General features: G+C 46.5%; 1 protein-coding gene across 3 annotated transcripts in view; it reads left to right on the top strand.

The window, feature by feature from the left end:
• Positions 1–20617, top strand: part of KMT2B (lysine methyltransferase 2B) — a 1130837-nt gene that overhangs the window by 888397 nt on the left and 221823 nt on the right. For all 3 annotated transcript variants that reach the window (XM_078655415.1, XM_078655416.1, XM_078655414.1), the window contains exon 27: positions 4395–6972. In XM_078655415.1, the coding sequence (XP_078511541.1) occupies positions 4395–6972 (2578 nt within the window). The remainder of the gene's footprint in view (positions 1–4394; positions 6973–20617) is intronic.

The raw sequence follows: 20617 nt of genomic DNA, 5'->3' as shown, positions 1-20617 counted from the left end.
TGTGCATTGTTGCAGGCCCAGGAGAGGGGGGGGGCCTCCGCCCAGGGGTCCAGCAACATGTCTGCTGTGTGGCAGCCTCTGCAGCCACTCAGCCCAGAAGTGGATTGTAAGTTAGGTTTTATGGGGGCATCTCTAAGATGCCCTCTGGTGCATTTTACATTAAATCCCACACTGGTATCAGTGCGGGTTTAATGTGCTGAGAAGTTTGGCATCAAACTTGTCAGTCTTCAGTGTAGCCATTATGGTGCTGTGGAGTTCGTAATGACAACCTCCCAGCACCATATACTCTTAATGGCATCACTGCACTTATAGTGCCCAGGAATGGCCCTGGGTACTGTAGGGGCACAGGGCTCATGCACCTGTGCCCACTCCTCTGGCATAGGGCACCCAGCTAGAGGGGTGACTGAAGTATGCCAGGGCAGTGGGTTCTGTGGGCATGGCACACAGGGATGTGTGCCATGTTGACTCTTTGTTTAGTTCTGTACTTAGACACTCAGCCTGCAAAGGCAGTGTGTGGGTGTCAGGGTACAGGGCCCCTGAGGGTAGTACAATAAGTGCTGCAGTCCTCAGGGGTCTTCTCTGGTCCCCATGCCCTGGGTACCTAGGGTACCATTTACTAGCGGCTGATATGTGTCCAGAGATGCCAATTGGGTTTGTTTCAACACAGTTTTAGGGAAGGAACACAGGCCCTGGGTAGAAAAAACCTGGTTGGTAGGAACCCAGGGCACACTTGGTCAAAGCACATCAGCAGTTCAGAAAGAAGTGGGCAAGAAAGATGGCACTTTCTCACAAGAAGTATCTCTATTCTGTTTAACTTCCTATTATGCCCTCGTCCAAAAGGATTCTCAGTTATCACATATGCTTAATATCTACTCACAAAGGGCAGGAACAGTGAAAAGTATTGAAATTTAGAGTGGCCAGTATATTTTAAGGCATATGATAGCCCATGAAAAATTGCATTCATTAATAGCCTGTAACTACTTAGAATTATTTTGTGGAAACAGTGTTTAAAATGCATTATTTTGATGTTATTTTATCAAATATACCTTGAAGTATGCAAGATTTCAACACTCATGTGAAGGGTCAAACATGATTGTGACACTATGAAAGTACTGCGATAGTTCCTAGTGTACTTTCAGTACTGCGATGTGAATACACATTTTTTTCTATTGTTTTTGATGTGGGACAATCTCAACCCCCGATCTCCAAATGAGGAAGGTGGGCTCACTTGCTTTGCTCTCACACAAATTCTGGTGGTGGGGGATGCTGGTGGTGCAAGGGCAGACTCCAAGGGAAGAATTTGGGTACCAGCATTTACTTATTTATTATAAATTAAGCACTGGCTGTAATATCTCTTTAAGAATGTATTCGCCCTTATTTCAAAACCAGACTGTGGCTTTAAGGATCTGCACTTGAAAAATGCTCTGCCTTCCCATGACCATTTGGAGGAAAGAGGCTGAAAGGGCAAAATATATTTGATGAAATAAATAGTTCAGCACCATCAACAAGTAAGAATGTCTTCAAATGCACCCCGCTAAGGTAACGGGGACTGAGGACAAGCAAGGATCCAAATCCATCTAACAACCGACTTTATGGTTTAAAAATAAGGCATTTTGGTAGATCTGTGGCTTTGTAAAATGACCATTTTTTTTAATTAATACCCCAGACAGTGTCAGGCAAGCACATGCAGGAAGGGCCTTAGCCCGGGCTCCTCGTCTCTTATGGTCAATAAATAACCAGAGACCTTGCCTAATTGCTGGTTTAGCTGTCCACTTTCTCCTTTTTTCCAGACCAAAACGCTATCTCCACAGAATGTGAGGGTGGGGAGGGAGAGAATCGACAGAGCAATGGAGGGGGAGAGAGATGGGGAGAAGAGATTGATTGCTAATAACGTTCTTAGAATACCGATCAACCACATAGGAGGCGGTAAAGCAGCAGCCCCACCTTACTCCCACTCAACATGCATGGAGGAATACATTGAAGTAAATTTCAGGACCTTTTGATCGTGGAATGTACTGCTGTTGCCTTTGTGCCAACCTGTAATGCTTCTAGTCTGTGATACACCTGGATTACAATGCTGCAGCTAGATAGATGTTACTTGTCCTGTTTCATGTAATAGGACTAGATTTGTACCAAGACATCCGATCAAGAGGGGTTATATTAATATTCATTTAGCGATGATGTTCAATGATGCTGCATTACATTTTGTATTCTGATTTGTTAATCTGTGCAACAACTAGATTACCTAATGCTGACAATGCGATTTTCCACTGTATATTTTGTTTTTATAAGGTCTCCATTTAGGAAGCGAGACAAGTCCAGTTTGCCTTGAATTAGAGAGGGGATCTCTTGCTTAGGACTGGGAGTATTTTTTGCTCAAGAGACTTGACTTCATGACATTTCCTTTGATGCATTTGACTGAGCCTTATGCTTATTCCCTATATTGATTTACCATGTATTTTGACTTTAGTACTCGGTTTATGCCCCGTTCATGTGCTTTCCCCATAATGGTTATTCCTGGAACTCCTGGTATAGGTCTTAAATGTGATCTTAATTACTGCTGAAGTCTTGAATAGCTCAATATATTCTGAACTGTGTGGTGACTCTATTTACAGCACCACCACCTGCTGGCTTGCAAATTAGGTTTCAAGTGAAGACAGTCACTGCACTCAATGTACTACCTCTCTCTACCTCTCTATCTCTCTTTCTCTCTCTACCTCACTCTCTCTCTACACCTACCTCTCTCTCTCTACCTCGCTCTCTCTCTCTACCTACCTCTCTCTACCTATCTCTCTACCTCTCTCTCTCTCTCTCCCTCTCTACCTCCCTCTCAACATCTCTCTCTACCTTTCTCTCTCTCTCTCTCTCTCTCTAACTCTACCTCTCTCTAACTCTCTACCTCTCTACATCTCTAGCTCTACCTCTCTCTACCGCCTTTGGGAACTTATAAGTGTTTAGCCATGCAATAGTTGATGTTGTTGCACCAAGGATACTATGCTGCATAACTAAATACTTATAAGGTCCCAAAGGTGAGACCCATTGGCTATGCCAATGCTTGTTTTGGATGCACTGGAAGAATAGATGTCTACTGGTGTCAGAAGCTACCTTCGGAACATGGATAATGCAGACCAATCAGACTTGACACTTTTGCAGGGAGAAATCAGGATAACAAACTAAGAGCACTCACCACCAGGAAAAAGGGGGCCTCACTGGCTTTCATAGCAAATGTATCCATTGATGACATGTGCTTGGCTGAAACTTGGTCATCAGTCCGTTCCTTCACAAAACATTACTCTGTAGATAACAATGGAATCAGGAAGGCCCGTTTATGGCAAAACCATCAAACATCTTTTTGCAACCCACCCTCCCACAAAGATCTAATACTGCTGCACAGCATGTGAATAGGAGTCATGCTGCAAAAGGAAAATGTTACTTTTGCAACATGTAGTAATTTCTGCATTCACATGTGACCAACCCACCTACCAGTGAAGGGGTTGTGGTTGCACTAAGTGTCAAAGCAACATATTTCACTTGGAATAAACATGGGTATCCAAACTGAGGGCTGGGGCAGAATCTTACAATGGCAATTACCTAGTGGAGCATTGTGGGCTTACACATCATAGAGCTGGCACTGCCCACCTTCTAGTTGGCGTCTGAATCAGAAAGAAAATAGGGGCAACCCATAACTAAATGTCATAATAATGCACAGCATGTGGATCAAGAAAGGTTTTCAAGCAGTAAGTCTCTTATTAGAGATAATTAACCACTTCCTCTGTATGAATATTAAGGTACATATGCATGATCAAGCACTAGATTGCGGTAAAGTATATTTTCCTTTTGATTCCATTTTGATTCACGTGTGACCAACCAAGTTGCTATGTGAGGTTGTTCACATCATAAATCATTGACCTGCTTTTGTGTATATTAGGTGAGCAAAAGTCTAAAGACTGGCCTGCCTATCGGGGCATTGTGACACAAAAGTGCCTGTCATGGGAAACCTAATTATAAACTAGCCCATGAGTGGTACCAAATGTTTACACTTTGAGCAAAAAAGAGGCCTTGTAAAACTCAACCAGTAGATGCCACAAATCTGAACAGCATTTTCACAATGTTTCAAATTGTGTCCTATGCGTAAACTGCTTTTATGTTCATTACCTTTGCCTGTTATGAAAAGTGATTCAGTGTGTGTTATTGGGGAATGCTATTTCTATCTGATGCTGATTCCCTCCTTCTATCGTTACCAGAGGGTATGTTTGCTATTTTTGCCTCTCATGGTACTAGAAATAATGGCAGTAGTCTTTTTTTTTTTTTAACCAGCATGTTATAAGAAATGGGGTATGGTACCATAGCTGATGGTGCATCTTTAATGTGCTCTAAAATTTTATATCTTTCAGGAAGCCCAACTTCTGTGTCCCACCACATTCTGACTGTCAGTGATCCAGATGTTGTGCCATTACGGAGAACCAGGCGTCACAGCCCAGTGAGTCACGGTACCACAACTCGTGGTCGGATTTCCTCACCAACCCTAACAACTGGAGCCACCAATGTAAGAACCAAGATCAGTCCTTCAAGTCCAGTGTCTCTCAATGGTGGAGCATCAAGCACCGCTGCACTAGCAAGCCCTGACCCCTCCAGCAGATGTAGGGGCCATCAGCACAACCTGTCTACCTCAGCAATTGCTAGCCAGCCTGAAATCGACTTTGTCATGCAGACCTCTACCTCTGGACCTCCGTCCACCTCCTACCCTCATTTCTCAGGAGCAGATCATTCTTATAACTTTAAAAGATCGAGCACCCCATCTGAAATGGATGGATTGCAGAGCTTTGAGTCACCTGATGTTGGTGCATATCAGGACCTGGAGTACTGTGATACTGTTAGCTCACCAGGACTTCTCTCTCCCGGGGGCCCACTCGGGTCCATGGTGGATGATGGCCAGCTTGTGCCTGGATTCTGTGTTGACGCCTTCGATGAAAGTGATATGGAAGTAGTCTCTTCACTGAATGTCTCAGACTTGGAGTTTGATGATAGTGTCCTGGACAGCACCTTTCAGGAGGACAACCCTCAGTGTCACAGCCAAATTCTGGTGAACACACGGCAGGCGAATGAGTTCAGAGAAGATAGATTGTTTGGTCTAGGCACAAGTACATCAGGCAGACATCATGTTGCAGTAAATGGTGGTGAGAGCTCAGAGGATGAAAATTCACAAAACTGTTACAATTTCTCAAGGACTGTAGTGACCCGGAATATGGATCTTCTTCCTTACCCTATGGACTTAAAGCTGCCTCATATAAAGCAACTAGATGGTGTTGATGATGGCACAGAGAGCGACACCAGCAGTGTCACCACAACCACAGAAACACGAATGCCCCATGTCACAAAAAACATTTCATTTCATGCAACCGGGTCTTCACAGAAAGCTGAAGGGGCAACTGATATCCAACCAGAGTTGGCTCCCGCAGTGGACTCTAAAAACCCTCCGGCTTCTGTAGATACAGTCCCAGAAGACCTTCCATCTGACATTGTAGATTTTGTGCTAAAGGACTTGAACTCGGGTACTCGGGCACTCTCCAGAGATAGAATTCACAGCTCTCCCACTCTGTTGCTTCCTAAATCCGTGTCAGAGAAGGGATCAAACATTCTTGCAAACAATTTAGTCACAGTTCCCGAGGTGCTATCCAATGCACCAAAATCCCTATTACATCCTGTGCCAGTTACAAGGGTTGAAACTCTTGCTCCCTTGCAGTCAGGAAGCAACTTTCATTTGATTAATGGTAGCAATGGACCCATTACAAGACGTGAACAGCTCATTGCTAGTAAACCATCTGAATCAACATGGCAGTCAGCTGGATGCCGGCCCATAGAACCAAGTCCAACAGTCTTGAATCTTAAGGATCCCCCTCAGTTGCAGAGGGTGTGCAAACCTCTCTCGCTCTCACCCCAAGTGCCTACTTTCACAATGGCCAAATTGGAAACCCCATCTGTCTCTGCTCATAAACCTAGCACCACCTCCAAAGTTCTCATGGTGAACAAACAGGGGCAGCTGTTTGTGAAAGTGCAGTCAAATACAGCTCCAGGTGCCCCATGCCCAGATCAAAAGGTCATAACATGCCAGCCTGTTCCGATCAGCCCTTCTCCCTGTGCTCCAGTTGTCAGTTGCAGTGGAGGAGAACAACTAAACTTCCACTCCGTTATTGGGAACCTCCAAAACCAGCGAGGCAATGGGACAGCATGCCAGCGGTTGGAGCCTACTCCTTCAAGTAACATGAGGGTCATGGTAATACCACAGATCACACCATGCTCACAAGTTGTGGAGAGTAATTCCAGGGGGAATCCCAGGAAGGTAGCCCCCAAATCCGGTTGCGAGTTGAACCTCGGAGGAGGTATGATAACACCAATTCAAAAACAGACTAATTTGGGAACAGTGATTTTGCGGGCATCTGCTCCTCTTGGAATTGTAAGGAATGATGCTCCAACATGGACATTTAGTGGCCCCCTGCTGAATGTAATGCCCATGCTGAATGTTTTTAGGACAGGTGTGCCCAATGGTCCTGGACAGTTCACCATTGGAACTTCCACTGTCATGCCTCAATCCGTGGGACTTCAGCAGAATTGTGTCCTCCAAAGGTTTCCAGTGAACTCTGGGATGATGACTCTTTCAACAGGCCTTCCCATCCTTAGGCCATCACTACTGCAGGGAATGTCAAACTTTAATCTTACCGAGACGCCTGTACCCCCACACCAGGTGGCTCCGTCCCCAAAATCGAATGGCACTCCTCATTCTCCTGTTGTTTTTGCACCTCTTATCCCTAAGCCCTCCATACAAACTCAGGCCAGCTGTGTGAAGAGGGGTTCGACATGCAACAGTCAAACACCTTCCAAGAAGCCGAAGCTGGAGATCTCTCCAAAAGTAGTCCCAGAGAACAGGCCGCAAACAAATAATTTGACGACTCCTTCCTATCAAAACAATACAGGGTATGTATGCTAAATGAAATGCTTGTCTGGATGGTAGGAAACTGTAACTCTTTGCTTGTACTTAGAAACTTTATCTGGTCCATTGAGGCAAGAATGAAGGGTTCTGCAAGTGTAGACTACAGTTTTAAATCTGCCTGTGATGTACTTCTTTCAATTTTCTGGCTGTCCCCCATGGGCACTTGACTGACCCGCATCCCGGCGATGCCCCTGTGTGCCTTCATTCTGGTGTGTGAGGGATTGTCTCATAACAGAGCATTAGGTAGGGGTTTCAGAAGTCTTTGTTTTTATATTCACATTGGTTTGTTTTCCGTCTCACTACTGCACCAGGAGGTATTTCTGTGTGTCACAAAATAGATCATTGTGCAACTGATTGATAAGCAAATTCAATTTTTAAATAATAGAAAAATAAAAAACTAAATCGCATAAATAATACATTTCAGATGTGGTCCAACAAGATGTGCTTTTAAGGACTTCTTGAAAGAGGGTTGGTTACAGATTGGACTGTGACTTTGTTGCAGCTTCCGTGAAATATCAGATTCTGCTCGTTTTTCTTTTGTACCTTGTTTCCCATTGGAGAGTTTTTACTTCTGATGCCAGGTTGACAACCTTAAGTGCTTATCAAACTGTCTTAAAATGTTGGCTTGTTTAGATGAATCTTTGTACATGAGGCACTATATTTTGACTAATCATATGTTCGAGGCATATGAGCTGCAGATTGCACACTATGCATAGATTGCCACCTAGTGTTGGGCCCGGATGTTTGCAGTTTGTTTTGTAGATAAGTCTTTGGAAGTCACGGGATAGGTGACTCCTCCTTTGGATGATACTGCGCATGGTCATCGGCTCCATCCCCAGATTGTTTTTTTCCGCCACCGGGCTCGAATGTGTTTCCAGCGCTCCGTGTTGAAACCGAATTCCTTCAGCGCGCAATCATCACCAACTTAAGAAAATAAGTTTCGAACGCTTCTCCATTCGACGCTACTCTTCAACGTCGAATACTTCGATTCCCGTCGACGGGCTTCGGGCCTAACTAGGCCTCAACTCCAGCTCTTCAAGAAGTGTCCTCAATGTGGGTCGAAGTTTCCCCACACCGACCTTCACGAGGTGTGTAACCTTTGCCTTTCTCCGGAGCACGAGGCAAAGGACTGCTCAGCTTGTGCCTCTTTCCGCTCCAAAAAGACTATCCGGGACCGAAGAGCGAGAAGAACAATGGCTCGATCTTCAACCTCCATTCCGGACGACATCTTTGAGGAAGGCGTCAACGTCTCAGAACAACAAGACGTCGACAGCGGTTCCGAACATGAAGAAGATTCGGATGTCGAGGACATCACTCCAGCGCAACGGGTCGTAAGGGTCGTAAGTAAGACCATCGACCCCGACCCTTCCTCGACACCCCCAAAGAAGGCCCAAGTTACACCCTCGCTCTCAGGCTCGGGTGCACACCAACACTCCGCTTCTACTGCCCCACATTTGGGCCCAGCAAAGAAGCCAATTAAGCCTTCAGGCGACTCGGACTCGAGTCAGCCTTTGCATGGTGCCGGCGCCAACTTACCGGCACCGAAAAAGACATTGACACCGGCTACGCCGACGTCCAAACCATCGGCACCGTAACCCAGGTCGGAACCAAGCAAAGCTTCGGATTTCAATAAAACGCCGGAACCGAAAAAAGCGTTGTATCCGAAAAAAACAGATCCGAAAACAACACCCGAACCGAAAAAACATTCTGAACCGAAAAAACATTCTGAGCCAAGAGACTCCTGCTTCCCCACCAAGGACATTGTCAAAAAAAAACAAAGCAAGCCGCTTCGGTGCCGAAACCTTCTCCAGCACCAAAAGATCGGCCTCCAGCAGAGGACTTATCTTATCCAGACCCTGCCCAAAAGACTTTGGCTAGAGACCCAATAACTGGACAGTTGATTTTGGCCTCAAAGAAGCAGCCACTGGACAATCCAGCTCCGCATGCAAAGAGGAAGGAAATGGCTACCTCGCCTTTAAGACTGCATTCCCCTTCTCCTCCACCTATGCCATCACCACAAACTCCCATACCACAGCATTCCCCAGCATCCTCTCATAGGGATGATAGTTCTGATGATATGGGGGGGTAACATGCCCGATCCAGCCACACCTACAGGATCACCTGACCCAATGGATGATTACACCACTCCAGATGTCCCAAATGTCCCTCAGGATGATTTATACCTCTCACGGCCTTCCCCACCAGAAGACACTATAGGGTTTAACGAATTGATACACAGGGCTGCACAATATCACGGAGTAGACTTACATACAGACCCTGTAGACGAAGACTTTCTGATGGATACCTTTGATAATGCACAAAGGTCTACATCCATCTTACCAATGCTCAACGGAGTAATTAAACACGCTTCTGAAGTCTTCAAAGATCCAGTCAGAACTAGAATCATTAATCCTCGTATAGAAAAGAAATATAAAGCCGCCCCTTCAGACCCAGCATACATTAAGGGGCCAGTACCACTAGACTCGCGTGTAGTTTCCAACGCACGCAAGAGAGCAATCTCGTACACATCAGGTGATGCTGCCCCACCAGACAAAGAGTCTAAGTTACTGGACGCGTCAGGGAAGAGAACTTCGTCTCAAGCAGCAAACGTGGCGTATCGCCAACACACAGGCACCGCTAGCCAGATATGATAGAGCACATTATGACGAATTAGAGTCAATGACACACCTCCCTGATAAGTACAAGGATAGAGCACACAAACTCATCCAAGAGGGTAAAAACATTACAAATACCTCCATCATATGTGCCCTGGACGCAGCAGATACTGCGTCTAGAGCCGTTAACACCAGCGTCTTACTACGCAAACATGCCTGGCTATGTATATCAGGATTCAAACCTGAGGTACAAAGTGCCATTCTTAATCAACCCTTCGATGAGCAACATCTATTTGGACCCAATGTGGATGTATCTCTTGAAAAAAAGATACAGACCGCCAAATCTATGGGAGCCCTGCAGTCGCAGGCTCCCAGACGTTCTTTTAATCGCTCATCCTATAGAGGTGCCCCCAGAGGATATTCCTCAGACACAGCCTCTGCCTCATACAAAGCCCCCACACAATCCACTTACGGCAAGGGCTACCAAAGGGGTGGGTACAGGGTTAATATTTACAAGGGCAGAGGTAAAAATAACAATTTTCGCTCTGCCTCCACCCCTGCCCAATGACTCCCTTCCGCCGCCCCACTCCACTCCTGTCGGGGGAAGACTCCAACAATACCTGCCAGCCTGGGAAAGCATCACATCGGACAGGTGGGTGTTACAAATCAGATTACTGTCTGGAACTAAAATCTACCCCCCAAACATACCACCCAAGCAGCGTCCAATGTCACAGGAACATTTAACATTGCTCAGACAAGAGGTAATATCCCTCCTGCAGAAAAATGCAATAGAAATAGTTCCAGAGCACCAGAAAAACAAAGGAGTATACTCACTGTATTTCCTAATGCCAAAAAAGGACGGCTCTCTAAGACCCATCCTGGACCTCAGACCTCTAAACTTTTACATTCAGTCGGACCATTTCCATATGGTCACACTTCAACAGGTCCTTCCACTACTGGTACTAAACAACTTCCATGCCACTCTAGATCTCAAGGACGCCTACTTCCATATTCCCATCCACGCAGCGCACAGAAAATATCTCAGTTCAAAGTGCTCCCATTCGGGGTCACAACAGCGCCAAGGGTGTTTACCAAATGCCTAGCAGTAGTAGCAGCACACCTAAGAAGACAGCACATTCATGTCTTCCCATATCTGGACAACTGGCTCATAAAAGCCAGCTCATACAGCCAGTGTGTACAACACACTCACGCTACCATTCAACTGCTTCACAACTTGGGATTCACAATAAATCACACCAAGTCGCATCTACAACCCTCACACATGCAACAGTATCTGGGCGCTACAATATGTATGTATTATGTATGTATAGGTATACTTATATAGCGCAATTTCTGTCACCCGACGGGCATCCTGGCACCCGATGGGCCACCCGACTAACACTAGCGTATACCTCTCCAGCAAGAATAACGAGCGTACAAACTCTTCTAACAAAATTCAAGCTGCAGCACTCACTACCAGCTTGAGTGTTCATGCAGCTCATAGGAATGATGGCATCTTGCATATTTGTAGTTCCTCACACAAGATTGCAAATGCGTCCACTTAGTGCCTAGCACGCCAATGGAACCAGGCTCAAGGTCAACTAACAGACCTAGTGTTGGTAGACGGTCGGACTCCTTGTTCTCTGCAATAGTGGAACACCAAAAACCTTTCCAACGGGCGACCGTTTCTAGAGCCAGTTCCTCAAGTTGTCTTAACAGCGGACGCATCACTCTCCAGCTGGGGAGCCCACCTCCTGCATCACACCATGCAAGGCAGGTGGACACCGCAACAAAAGCTACTCCACATCCACCACCTAGAGTTACTAGGTGTGTTTCTAGCCCTAAAAGCTTTTCAAACGCAAGTGTCAGGCAAAGCTGACTTAGTCCTCACAGACAGTATGACAGCTATGTACTACATAAACAAACAAGGAGGGACACACTCTCTGCAGCTCTCTGTTAGCGCAGCAGATATGGAGATGGGCTATACCACTAAAGATATTCCTATCAGCCCAACACGTCCCAGGAGTACAAAACACCATGGCAGATCTGCCAAGTCGACAAACTCAGCAAATCCACGAATGGGAACTCCATCCACAAGTTCTTCATCCGTTCTTTCAAATGTGGGGACAACCTCAAATAGACCTCTTTGCCACCCACGAGAACGCAAAATGCCCAAACTTTGCCGCCAGATACCCACACCCATTGTCCGAAGGCCATGCGATATGGATGAACTGGTCAAAACTATTTGCGTACGCTATTCCTTTCCCTAACACTCATCCTAATCGCTCCAACTTGGGCCAGACAACCGTGGTACACCACGCTGTTGCAGATGTCTGTAGTACCACACCAAAAACTAAACCTATCTCCACGCCTATTAACACAGAACCAAGGAGAGATCAGACACCCGGACCCACCTCAGCTCAACCTAGCGATCTGGCTCGTGAGGTCATAGTTTGGTTACCTCAACCTCCCCCAGAATGTATGAATGTTATCAAAGAAGCTAGACGCCCCACCACTAGAGCAGGTTACGCTGCTAAGTGGAAACGGTTTGTCATATACTGCCAAAACAACCAAATTAATCCTTTAAATGTGTCTATTCAACACATCATTGGATATTTATTGCACCTTCAAAAGTGTAACTTAGCCTACACGTCTATCAGGTTACACCTTGCAGCCATTGCGGCATGCTTGCAAAATAGACAACATCTATCTCTCTTTAGAGTGCCAGCTATTAAAGCTTTCATGGAAGGACTCAAAAGAATAATTCCTCCCAGAACACCACCTGCACCAGTGTGAAATCTAAATCTGGTTCTCACAAGGTTAATGGGACCTCCCTTCAAACCGTTACATAAATGCAAATTACAATTTCTAACCTGCAAGGTAGCTTTCCTAGTAGCCATCACGTCTCTCAGAAGGGTTAGTGAACTAGAAGCATTTACCATTCAGGAACCCTTTCTACAAATACATCATAACAAAGTGGTTCTTCATACTAATCCAAAATTCCTTCCAAAAGTCATTTCCCCTTTTCATCTAAATCAATCCGTTGAGCTGCCCGTATTTTTCTCGCAGCCTCAAACAGTCGCAGAAAGAGCTCTACACACTTTAGATGTCGAGAGCATTACTGTACTGCATTGAAAGGACACAAACTTTTTGTGTCTTTCTCACCGCCACATAAAGGCAATCCCATTTCAAAGTCAGGGATCGCTAGGTGGATTGTTAAATGTATACATATATGTTATTAAAAAGCCATACACACATTAACTATCCTACCAAAAGCCCATTCTACCAGAAAGATTGGGGCTTCAATGGCATTCTTAGGGAATATTCCACTAATGACATATGCAAAGCAGCCACATGGTCTACACCGCATACATTCACAAAGCATTACTGTGTTGTGCTAACTAAACAAAAGCCACTGTGGGCCAGGCTGTACTAAAAACTCTGTTTCAAACAACTGCAACAGATACGGGTGGTCGCCGCTAGGTGTGGGAACTGCTATGTAATCTATGCATAGTGTGCAATCTGCAGCTCATATGCCTCGAACGGAAAATGCTACTTACCAGTATGCATCTGTTCTTGGCATGCAGAGTTGCACACGCCCACCCGCCTCCCCGGCTACCTTTATCTGTTCCAGTATTATCTCAATTAGATACATATCACATGGATATCACTATCTCTTATACAGCTCCATCACTTCCCTAATGGCGAAAAACAATCTGGGGATGGAGCCGACCATGCGCAGTATCAGCCAAAGGAGGAGTCGTCTATCCCGTGACTTCCAAAGACTTTTCTACAAAACAAACTGCAAACATCCAGGCCCAACACTAGGTGGCAATCTATGCATAGTGTGCAACTCTGCAGCTCTACATGCCAAGAACAGATGCATACTGGTAAGTAGCATTTTCCTTCCTCCTTATGGTTCATATTAGTTTATTAAAGGAGTTTTTAACACACAAACCTATAACCGCAGGCTAGTGGGTATAGAGAGTAGTACAAAAAGGGAGGGTGTATGGGACAGGGAAGAGGAAAATGTGAACTTAAGTTGAGGGAGAAAGAAAAGGGGGACAAATAAACAGGGAGAACAAGAACCCCCGCCCCATCCAGAACTTCAGTTGAAAGATTTATTATGAGTGTCCAATTGATCAATAAAGCGTACTTGCCCACTGGCCTGTCCGGTTTCCTTTTTATAGAAACTCGTCTTGCTATTAAATTAACAGCTTTGAGAGGAGCAAGTTATTACTGAGATATTCTTAGGAGAGTGGTTTTGTCGAAGTCCAGTCCTAGATGATTAACCCCTTAGCTGCTAGGTTTCCCACACCCCTCTCTCCCCCCGTCCCCCAAACCATCAAGACCATGCGCACAGACCACTCCGGCTCTCCGTCACACCCATTCCCGCACCACGTCTTCAACAGAGGAAGCAGCTCCATTGCACCCCACCTGCGCAACATCATCAACTATCCCTCGAGACCGCGACCTTCCCAGAGATCTGGAAACACGCCGAGATCAACGCCCTACTCAAAAAACCTAAGGCAGAGAGACCTCAAGAACTTCCGGCCCATCTCTCTGCTCCCCTTCCGGAACAAGATCATCGAGAAAACCATCAACAGATAGCTAACCCGATACCTCGAAGAAAACAAAATCCTGGACCCTTCTCAGTCAGGTTCCGCACCAACCACAGCACCGAGACTGCCGTCATCGCCGCCACCGACATCAGAACCCTGCTGGACAACAGCGAGATCGCAGCACTCATCCTCTTAGACCTCTCTGCCGCCTTCGACGCCGTCTGCCACCACACACTACACGCACGCCTCCACGCCGCAGGGATCCGAGACCAGGCTCTGGATTGGTCCACCTCCTTCCTCTCCGGCAGAACCCAGAGCATCCGCCTCCCCCCATTCCGTTCCAAAGCATCAGAGATCTGCGGCGTACTGCAAGAATCCTCCCTCAGCCCGGCGCTGTTCAACATTTACATGGCCCCACTTGCACACGTAGCCCGACAGCACGACTTCAACATAATCTCCTACGCTGACGACACTCAGCTGATCCTCTCCCTCACCGAGGACCCCATCACCACCAAAGCCAACCTCCACGAAGGAATGAAGGCCATCGCCGACTGGATGAAGACCAGCCGTCTGAAGCTGAACTCGGACAAGACGGAGGTCCTCATCCTCGGCTCTAACCCTTCAGCCTGGGACGACTTCCGGTGGCTGACAACGCACACAACCTGGAAATCATCCTCGACTCAACGCTCCCAATGACCAAGCGAGTCAACGCCGTCTCCTCCTCCTGCTTCAACACCCTCCGAATGCTCTGCAAGATCTGGTACAAGAAAGACAGTCACCCAGGCCCTCGTCAGCAGCAGACTCGACTACGGAAACACCCTCTACGCTGGAGCCCTCATCAAACGACTACAATGCATCCAAAACGCCTCAGCACGACTGATCCTCGACGTACCACGCCACGGCCACATCACTCCCCACCTGAGAAACCTGCACTGGCTCCCCGTCAACAAGAGGATATCCTTCAAGCTCCTCACCCACGCACACAAGGCACTCACAAGACCGGCCCAGCCTACCTCAACAGACTGCTCTGCTTCTACATCCCCAACCGCCAGCTACGTCCTGCCGACCTCTCACTCGCCACCGTCCTGCGCATCAGAAGAACCACCACCGGTGGGAGATCCTTGTGGTTACTAATTAAGTTGATCAAGGGTGCTGCCGTGCCAGAACTCAGGGGAGGTGATTTGTTAATGTCCAGATCCCTCAGATTGAAATCCCCTGCTAAGATAACCTGATGAGATTTATATTTACACAGTAGGTCTTCTAATTTCCCCAGCAGCCTCTCCAACTTCTCTTTTGTAATAGTAAGTTGGGCCGGATTGATGTAACAGTTAATTATTAGAAGAGGCATAGGATGTGAATTAATATTCAGGCCTTTGATTTGTAGAGCTTGCAATCCTGTTGTGTTTAAGTTGATAGTTTTAGCTTCAAGAGCACTATCGTGCTTTATAATATGATAGACCGCCGGCTGGTCAGCCGAATAAATTCTTTTTTGTGGCTGGAATGAAGTGTTAGTAGTGCCCTGCCAATGAGGTACTGGCCACGGCTCCAGGTCTCTTGGAGGCAGAGTATGTCGGCAGTTTCCAGAAATTGCCTCAAATTTTCATTGCCACTGATTTTGCTTATTCCTGCTATGTTCCTGGAAATTATAGTTAATTTATCTTTTTGAACTGCTCTACGCCTTATACCTTCCCGCCTGGTTTCTCTAATGTTAGGAATGCTGGTTCCCCACTCCCCCTACCCCCCGTTTATCCTTCCTGATTGATTAAGGACAGGGGGGCCTGCACTGATGACCCGGTGGTTGTTTTAGCAGAAAATCCTGATCCCCGTTGGGGCCTTGGGGGCTGTCTGAGTTTTGCCTGAAGCGCCCGAGCTATCTGTCCCGTGCAGGATTGACAACTGGGCCTTTCCTCTGTTATCTGGTGCCAGAATATGACGATATTTTGGATGCTGCACCGCCTGAACATCAATGCCCCATTCAGCGAGTAGGATGGCGTTATTTGCGATGGCTTGTTGTGTTTTTATATGCTTTAGACCCACCACTGTTGAGTCGCTGTGTGTCCCCCTTTGTACTCAGGAATTTCAGCCATTCTATGTCGCCCGTTTGTATTTGATCTAGGGTTGCCAGATGTTTAAAAAGGTGGAGTATGTTGCTCCCGTTCAAGATGTCGTGCTGTCCTGTGCTTTGATACCTGGGGTGAGAATTCTCTCTTGGGCTATTGTTGGTGAGCCTGGGATTGGAGCTACTATTCCCCTATGTGGGGAGGGCTTCCTTGTTTATTCGTTGTGTCCTGCTTGGGACCAATTGTTGTAACCTTGGTTGGCACCAGCGGCGACCTCTTGTCAGAGTTCTGCTTCTTCAAATGAGGACAGGTCCGGCGGTTGTGGCGCTTGTGAGAAAGTGGCTCTATATATACTGGACCGGAGTAAGGTACAGTGTTTCTCCAGTATTAGGGTGTCTTTCATAGATTCACATGCTTGAATATTCCCAGTCGTCGGAGTGGGAGTCCCACGGTAAATAAAATAGCGATAAAATATATATATATATATATATATATATATATATATATAAACACAGCTCCTCCTCAGCACGCTCTGCGCTCGCAGCCCACTCTTCCACGCCAGCAAGTAGAGGAACGGACCAGCAAAGTCAGCAAGATGTAATTTATTTACACATAACCCACAGAACCAGCGACGCGTTTCGGGCAAAGGTGCCCTTGTTCACGCTGCAACATAATATATATATATATATATATATATATATATATATATATCAACATAAAACCTGAAATATGTACCAGAAAAAAGGCATACCCTGCCTACACACATTTCTACATAGGAATGCATGGGAAAGGAATAACCCATATGCAGTCTATCGCTGTCATTATGTTGGTCCAAACTGCAGCCAATCAGGCGACAGCAACCCTCTAGAACCTTCTCCTCAGAGCTCGGCAATTTAGATTTTCTACCGCACGTCGTGTGTAAGGGAGTCTCCCTGAGCTCTGCTCAGTTTTCTCTTCTCTTCAGGTTTTTCCTTGTTCTTCAACATGACTACAAGTAAGAAGTCTCTTTTCAGAGCTTGTTCTTCCTGTGGAAAGCTAAGACTTTTTTCAGAGGACCCACACAGTAAGTGTATTTACTGTCTTTACCCGGACCATGAGGTGGGGAGCTGTAAGTTCTGTAGAACATTCTCCACAAAGACTTTAAAAGACAGGGAAGGCCGTTTACTCCTCTGGCTTCAAAGACTTAAGGATAAAGATAATGTACTTTCTGATGCTGAAAGTATTATTTCTGGCCATTCCCAAGCAGCCTCCAAACGTGGTAGTGTGCAGGAGTTTCCTTCTCCATTTTAAAAAAAGAAGAGGATGTCTCTTTCCTTGGCCCCTGCGGTGTCTTCACCACTTCTGGGCCCACGAGACCTGGCTCTCAGGCACCTGCTGCAACTTCCTCAGGTTTTTCTGTGAAGAAATCTGATTTTCCGTCGACGACAGTGTCGTCTACAGTTCCGTCGACGAGATTGGCTGTCTCTGGTTCGAAATCGACGACGACAGTCACGACGCCGCTTACTTCTGGATTGTCTACAGCCCCTTCGTCGACATCGTCGTCGATGAGGGTGATTCTCAGTTCTAAGACTGTCGTCGATTATTCCAATTTCATCGTCATCGACGAAGAAACCTCCGCCGTCTACAGTTAGATAATCGTCGACGAAGGGTGTTAAGATGTTGGTTTCTTCGACGACGACTGTCCCGTTGACGAGTGTTCCGTCGACCGCTGCTCCGTCCACGAAGAAGATGAAGACGAAGGTCCCGTCGACGTCTACGTCGACGAAGGTTCCGTCGTTGGCACCATTGCCGTCGACAACAGCCTCGTCGACGAGGTCACCGTCGACGACGGTTTCGTCGAAGAAAACCGAAAAGAACACAGCATCATCTATGCTGACGACCGCACCATCGACGGAAAGATTGCTGTCGACGAGGGAGTCTCAAAATGTAGAAAAGACAGTTCCGTCTACGATGCCGTCTACATTTGCCTCTCTACCTTTATTGCCACTGCCTTCCAGCAGTGTGGCCAATGTTGACACTCTTCATAAAGGTGGCATGGTTCTACCTCCCTCGCCTTTGTTTGCTACAGACTCAGATCAAGAGTCTGAAGAGGATGTACATGAATCTTTCACTGAGGCTCGTAGTCCATCAGATTTAATCATAAAATGTCAAGAGTTCAGTAATGATGAGGAGGAGCAGTATGGCCAACAGGATGAGGTTCAGACTCCAATTCCGACTGCGACGTTACCTTTGTCACTTATCTCGAACCTCCAAAGTATGTTAGTCGACTATAATCGGCGTTTCCCACCATTACCACAAGTGCCTACAGTTCCTTCAGTCTTAACCCCTTTTGCGGAGCCGTCAGCTGCTCCTTCCGTACCTTCGCCACCTGCTGTCATTCAGCGACACACATCAATTCAAGTGCACGCAACTGTGTATTCTGATGATGACGAGGAGAACCCTCCTGAACGAGAAGATGGGGAGGTTACAGATGTGGATGGTGATGAAAATATGGCCTAGTGGGATGACTATCGGGCACAAACACCATCCCCATCTCAAGTGACGCCAGGGGATTCTCCTCCGGTGGATATTGCAAGCTTCCATCAGTTGATGGACAGAGCGGCTCAGCGTTTTAAGTTACCACGAGTCCAAAGAGAGGAAGATTGTTTCCTTTATGATTTCAAGAGCCAACCATTTAAACAGATTCATACTGTTCCAATTATAGATTTCATTCGGGCTGAAGCGGTGAAACTAATGAAGATGCCAAATTCTTTGCCTGCCCAATTACCACGATTGGACAAGAAATATAAGGCGCCTGTCGGATCTCCAGCATGCCTCATTGGCCAGCCGAAGCTAGATTCAGTTGTTACACAGGCAGCTCAGAGGGGATCCCGAAATCCTGCATCTACTATTACAGCTCCTCCGGACCGTGAGGGCCGTCGCCTTGATGCTATAGGGCGCAAGTTTTCGTCGATGTCTTCCACTACGGTGAGAGCGGCTAATGCTATGGCCATCTTGGGTCGATATGACCGTCAAGTTTGGGCAGATATGTCCGCCTATGTGTCCTTACTTCCGGATGCTTCCAAGGCGGAAGCATTGCAGCTTCTTCAGGAAGTAGAAAGAACATCTGAAGAATTGATTGATTGTGCAGTAGATGTAGCCTGCACTGGATTCTGACAGCTCGCTGGAGCGGCTGTCTTACGTAGGCAAGGTTGGTTGCGCTCCACCTCCTTCCGTCAGGAAGTTCAGACTAAAATTCTCGATATGCCATATGATGGCGAATCACTCTTTGGAGCACACATTGACGAGGCATTACAATCTATAAAGAAGGACACAGACACTGCACGTGCCTTGGGGACTCTTCAATTTAAGAAACCGCCCTTTCGGGGTGCTCGAGGACGAGGCACCAATTACAATTTTCGAGGAGGAAGCACTCAATATCGCTCCTATAACCAAAGCAACCAGCGTTTCTCCAGTAACCGACAGCAGTCGTCTCGTCAACCGCCGGCCAAGACCTATAGAGGGAAGACCTCTTTCAGAGGATCTTCTAATAAACGACAATGACTTGCCTTTAACTCAGCAGGTTGGAGGTCGAATCTCTCGGTTTTGTTCTCAATGGTCCATCACCACGGACCCTTGGGTGCTAGACATTGTAGAAAAAGGCCATGCATTGGAATTCGTCGAAATCCCTCCTCCAACTCCACCTTCCGGGCCGCCACCTCCGCACCTCAAGGAACTTTTCCAACAGGTTCACCTACTGATTCAGAAGGGTACAGTAGAGGTAGTGCCAAAGTCTCAAAGAGGGAAGGGGTTTTATTCCTGTTTTTTCCTAATCGTCAAGAAGAACGGGGAATGGAGACCAATATTGGACTTGAGAGCACTAAACCAATATCTCAAGAGTCAATCCTTCCGTATGCTAACGCTTACAGAGATCTTGTGTTTGCTCTTAGTCGGAGATTTCATGGCTACTATCGACCTCCGAGACGCCTACTTCCATGTTCCAATACTCCTACGTCATCGGAAGTTCCTGCGATTTCAGGTGGGGCAACAACATTTCCAGTTCAGAGTATTGCCATTTGGCCTTCGTTCCGCCCCTCGAGTCTTTACCAAGATATTGGCTCCATGTGAGAAGTTGGCCTGATATATGATGTTTCCAATTCTGGAACCACCTTGTATCAGTCCAAATATCCCCTTATGGTGTCAGGTTGTAAGTCAACCTTATAGACAAGCTATCTTAAGGGTAGCATAGACTAAGCAGCCTTAAAGGCTTAACTCAGAGGTCGTGTTAAGCAAGCTGTTTTACCAATCACAATCCTGTAATATCAAATGAAAGGACACCACACAAGTATATATTATCAAAACATATGTATTTATTACTCACAATAATCCCCAGTACTCTTTATGAATAAAGGG

This window comes from Lissotriton helveticus, chromosome 7 (assembly GCF_964261635.1).
Source record: "Lissotriton helveticus chromosome 7, aLisHel1.1, whole genome shotgun sequence".
Lineage (NCBI taxonomy): Eukaryota > Metazoa > Chordata > Amphibia > Caudata > Salamandridae > Lissotriton > Lissotriton helveticus.
The sequence above is the reverse complement of the archived record's forward strand: the minus strand, read 5'-3'. Positions and strand labels throughout refer to the sequence as shown.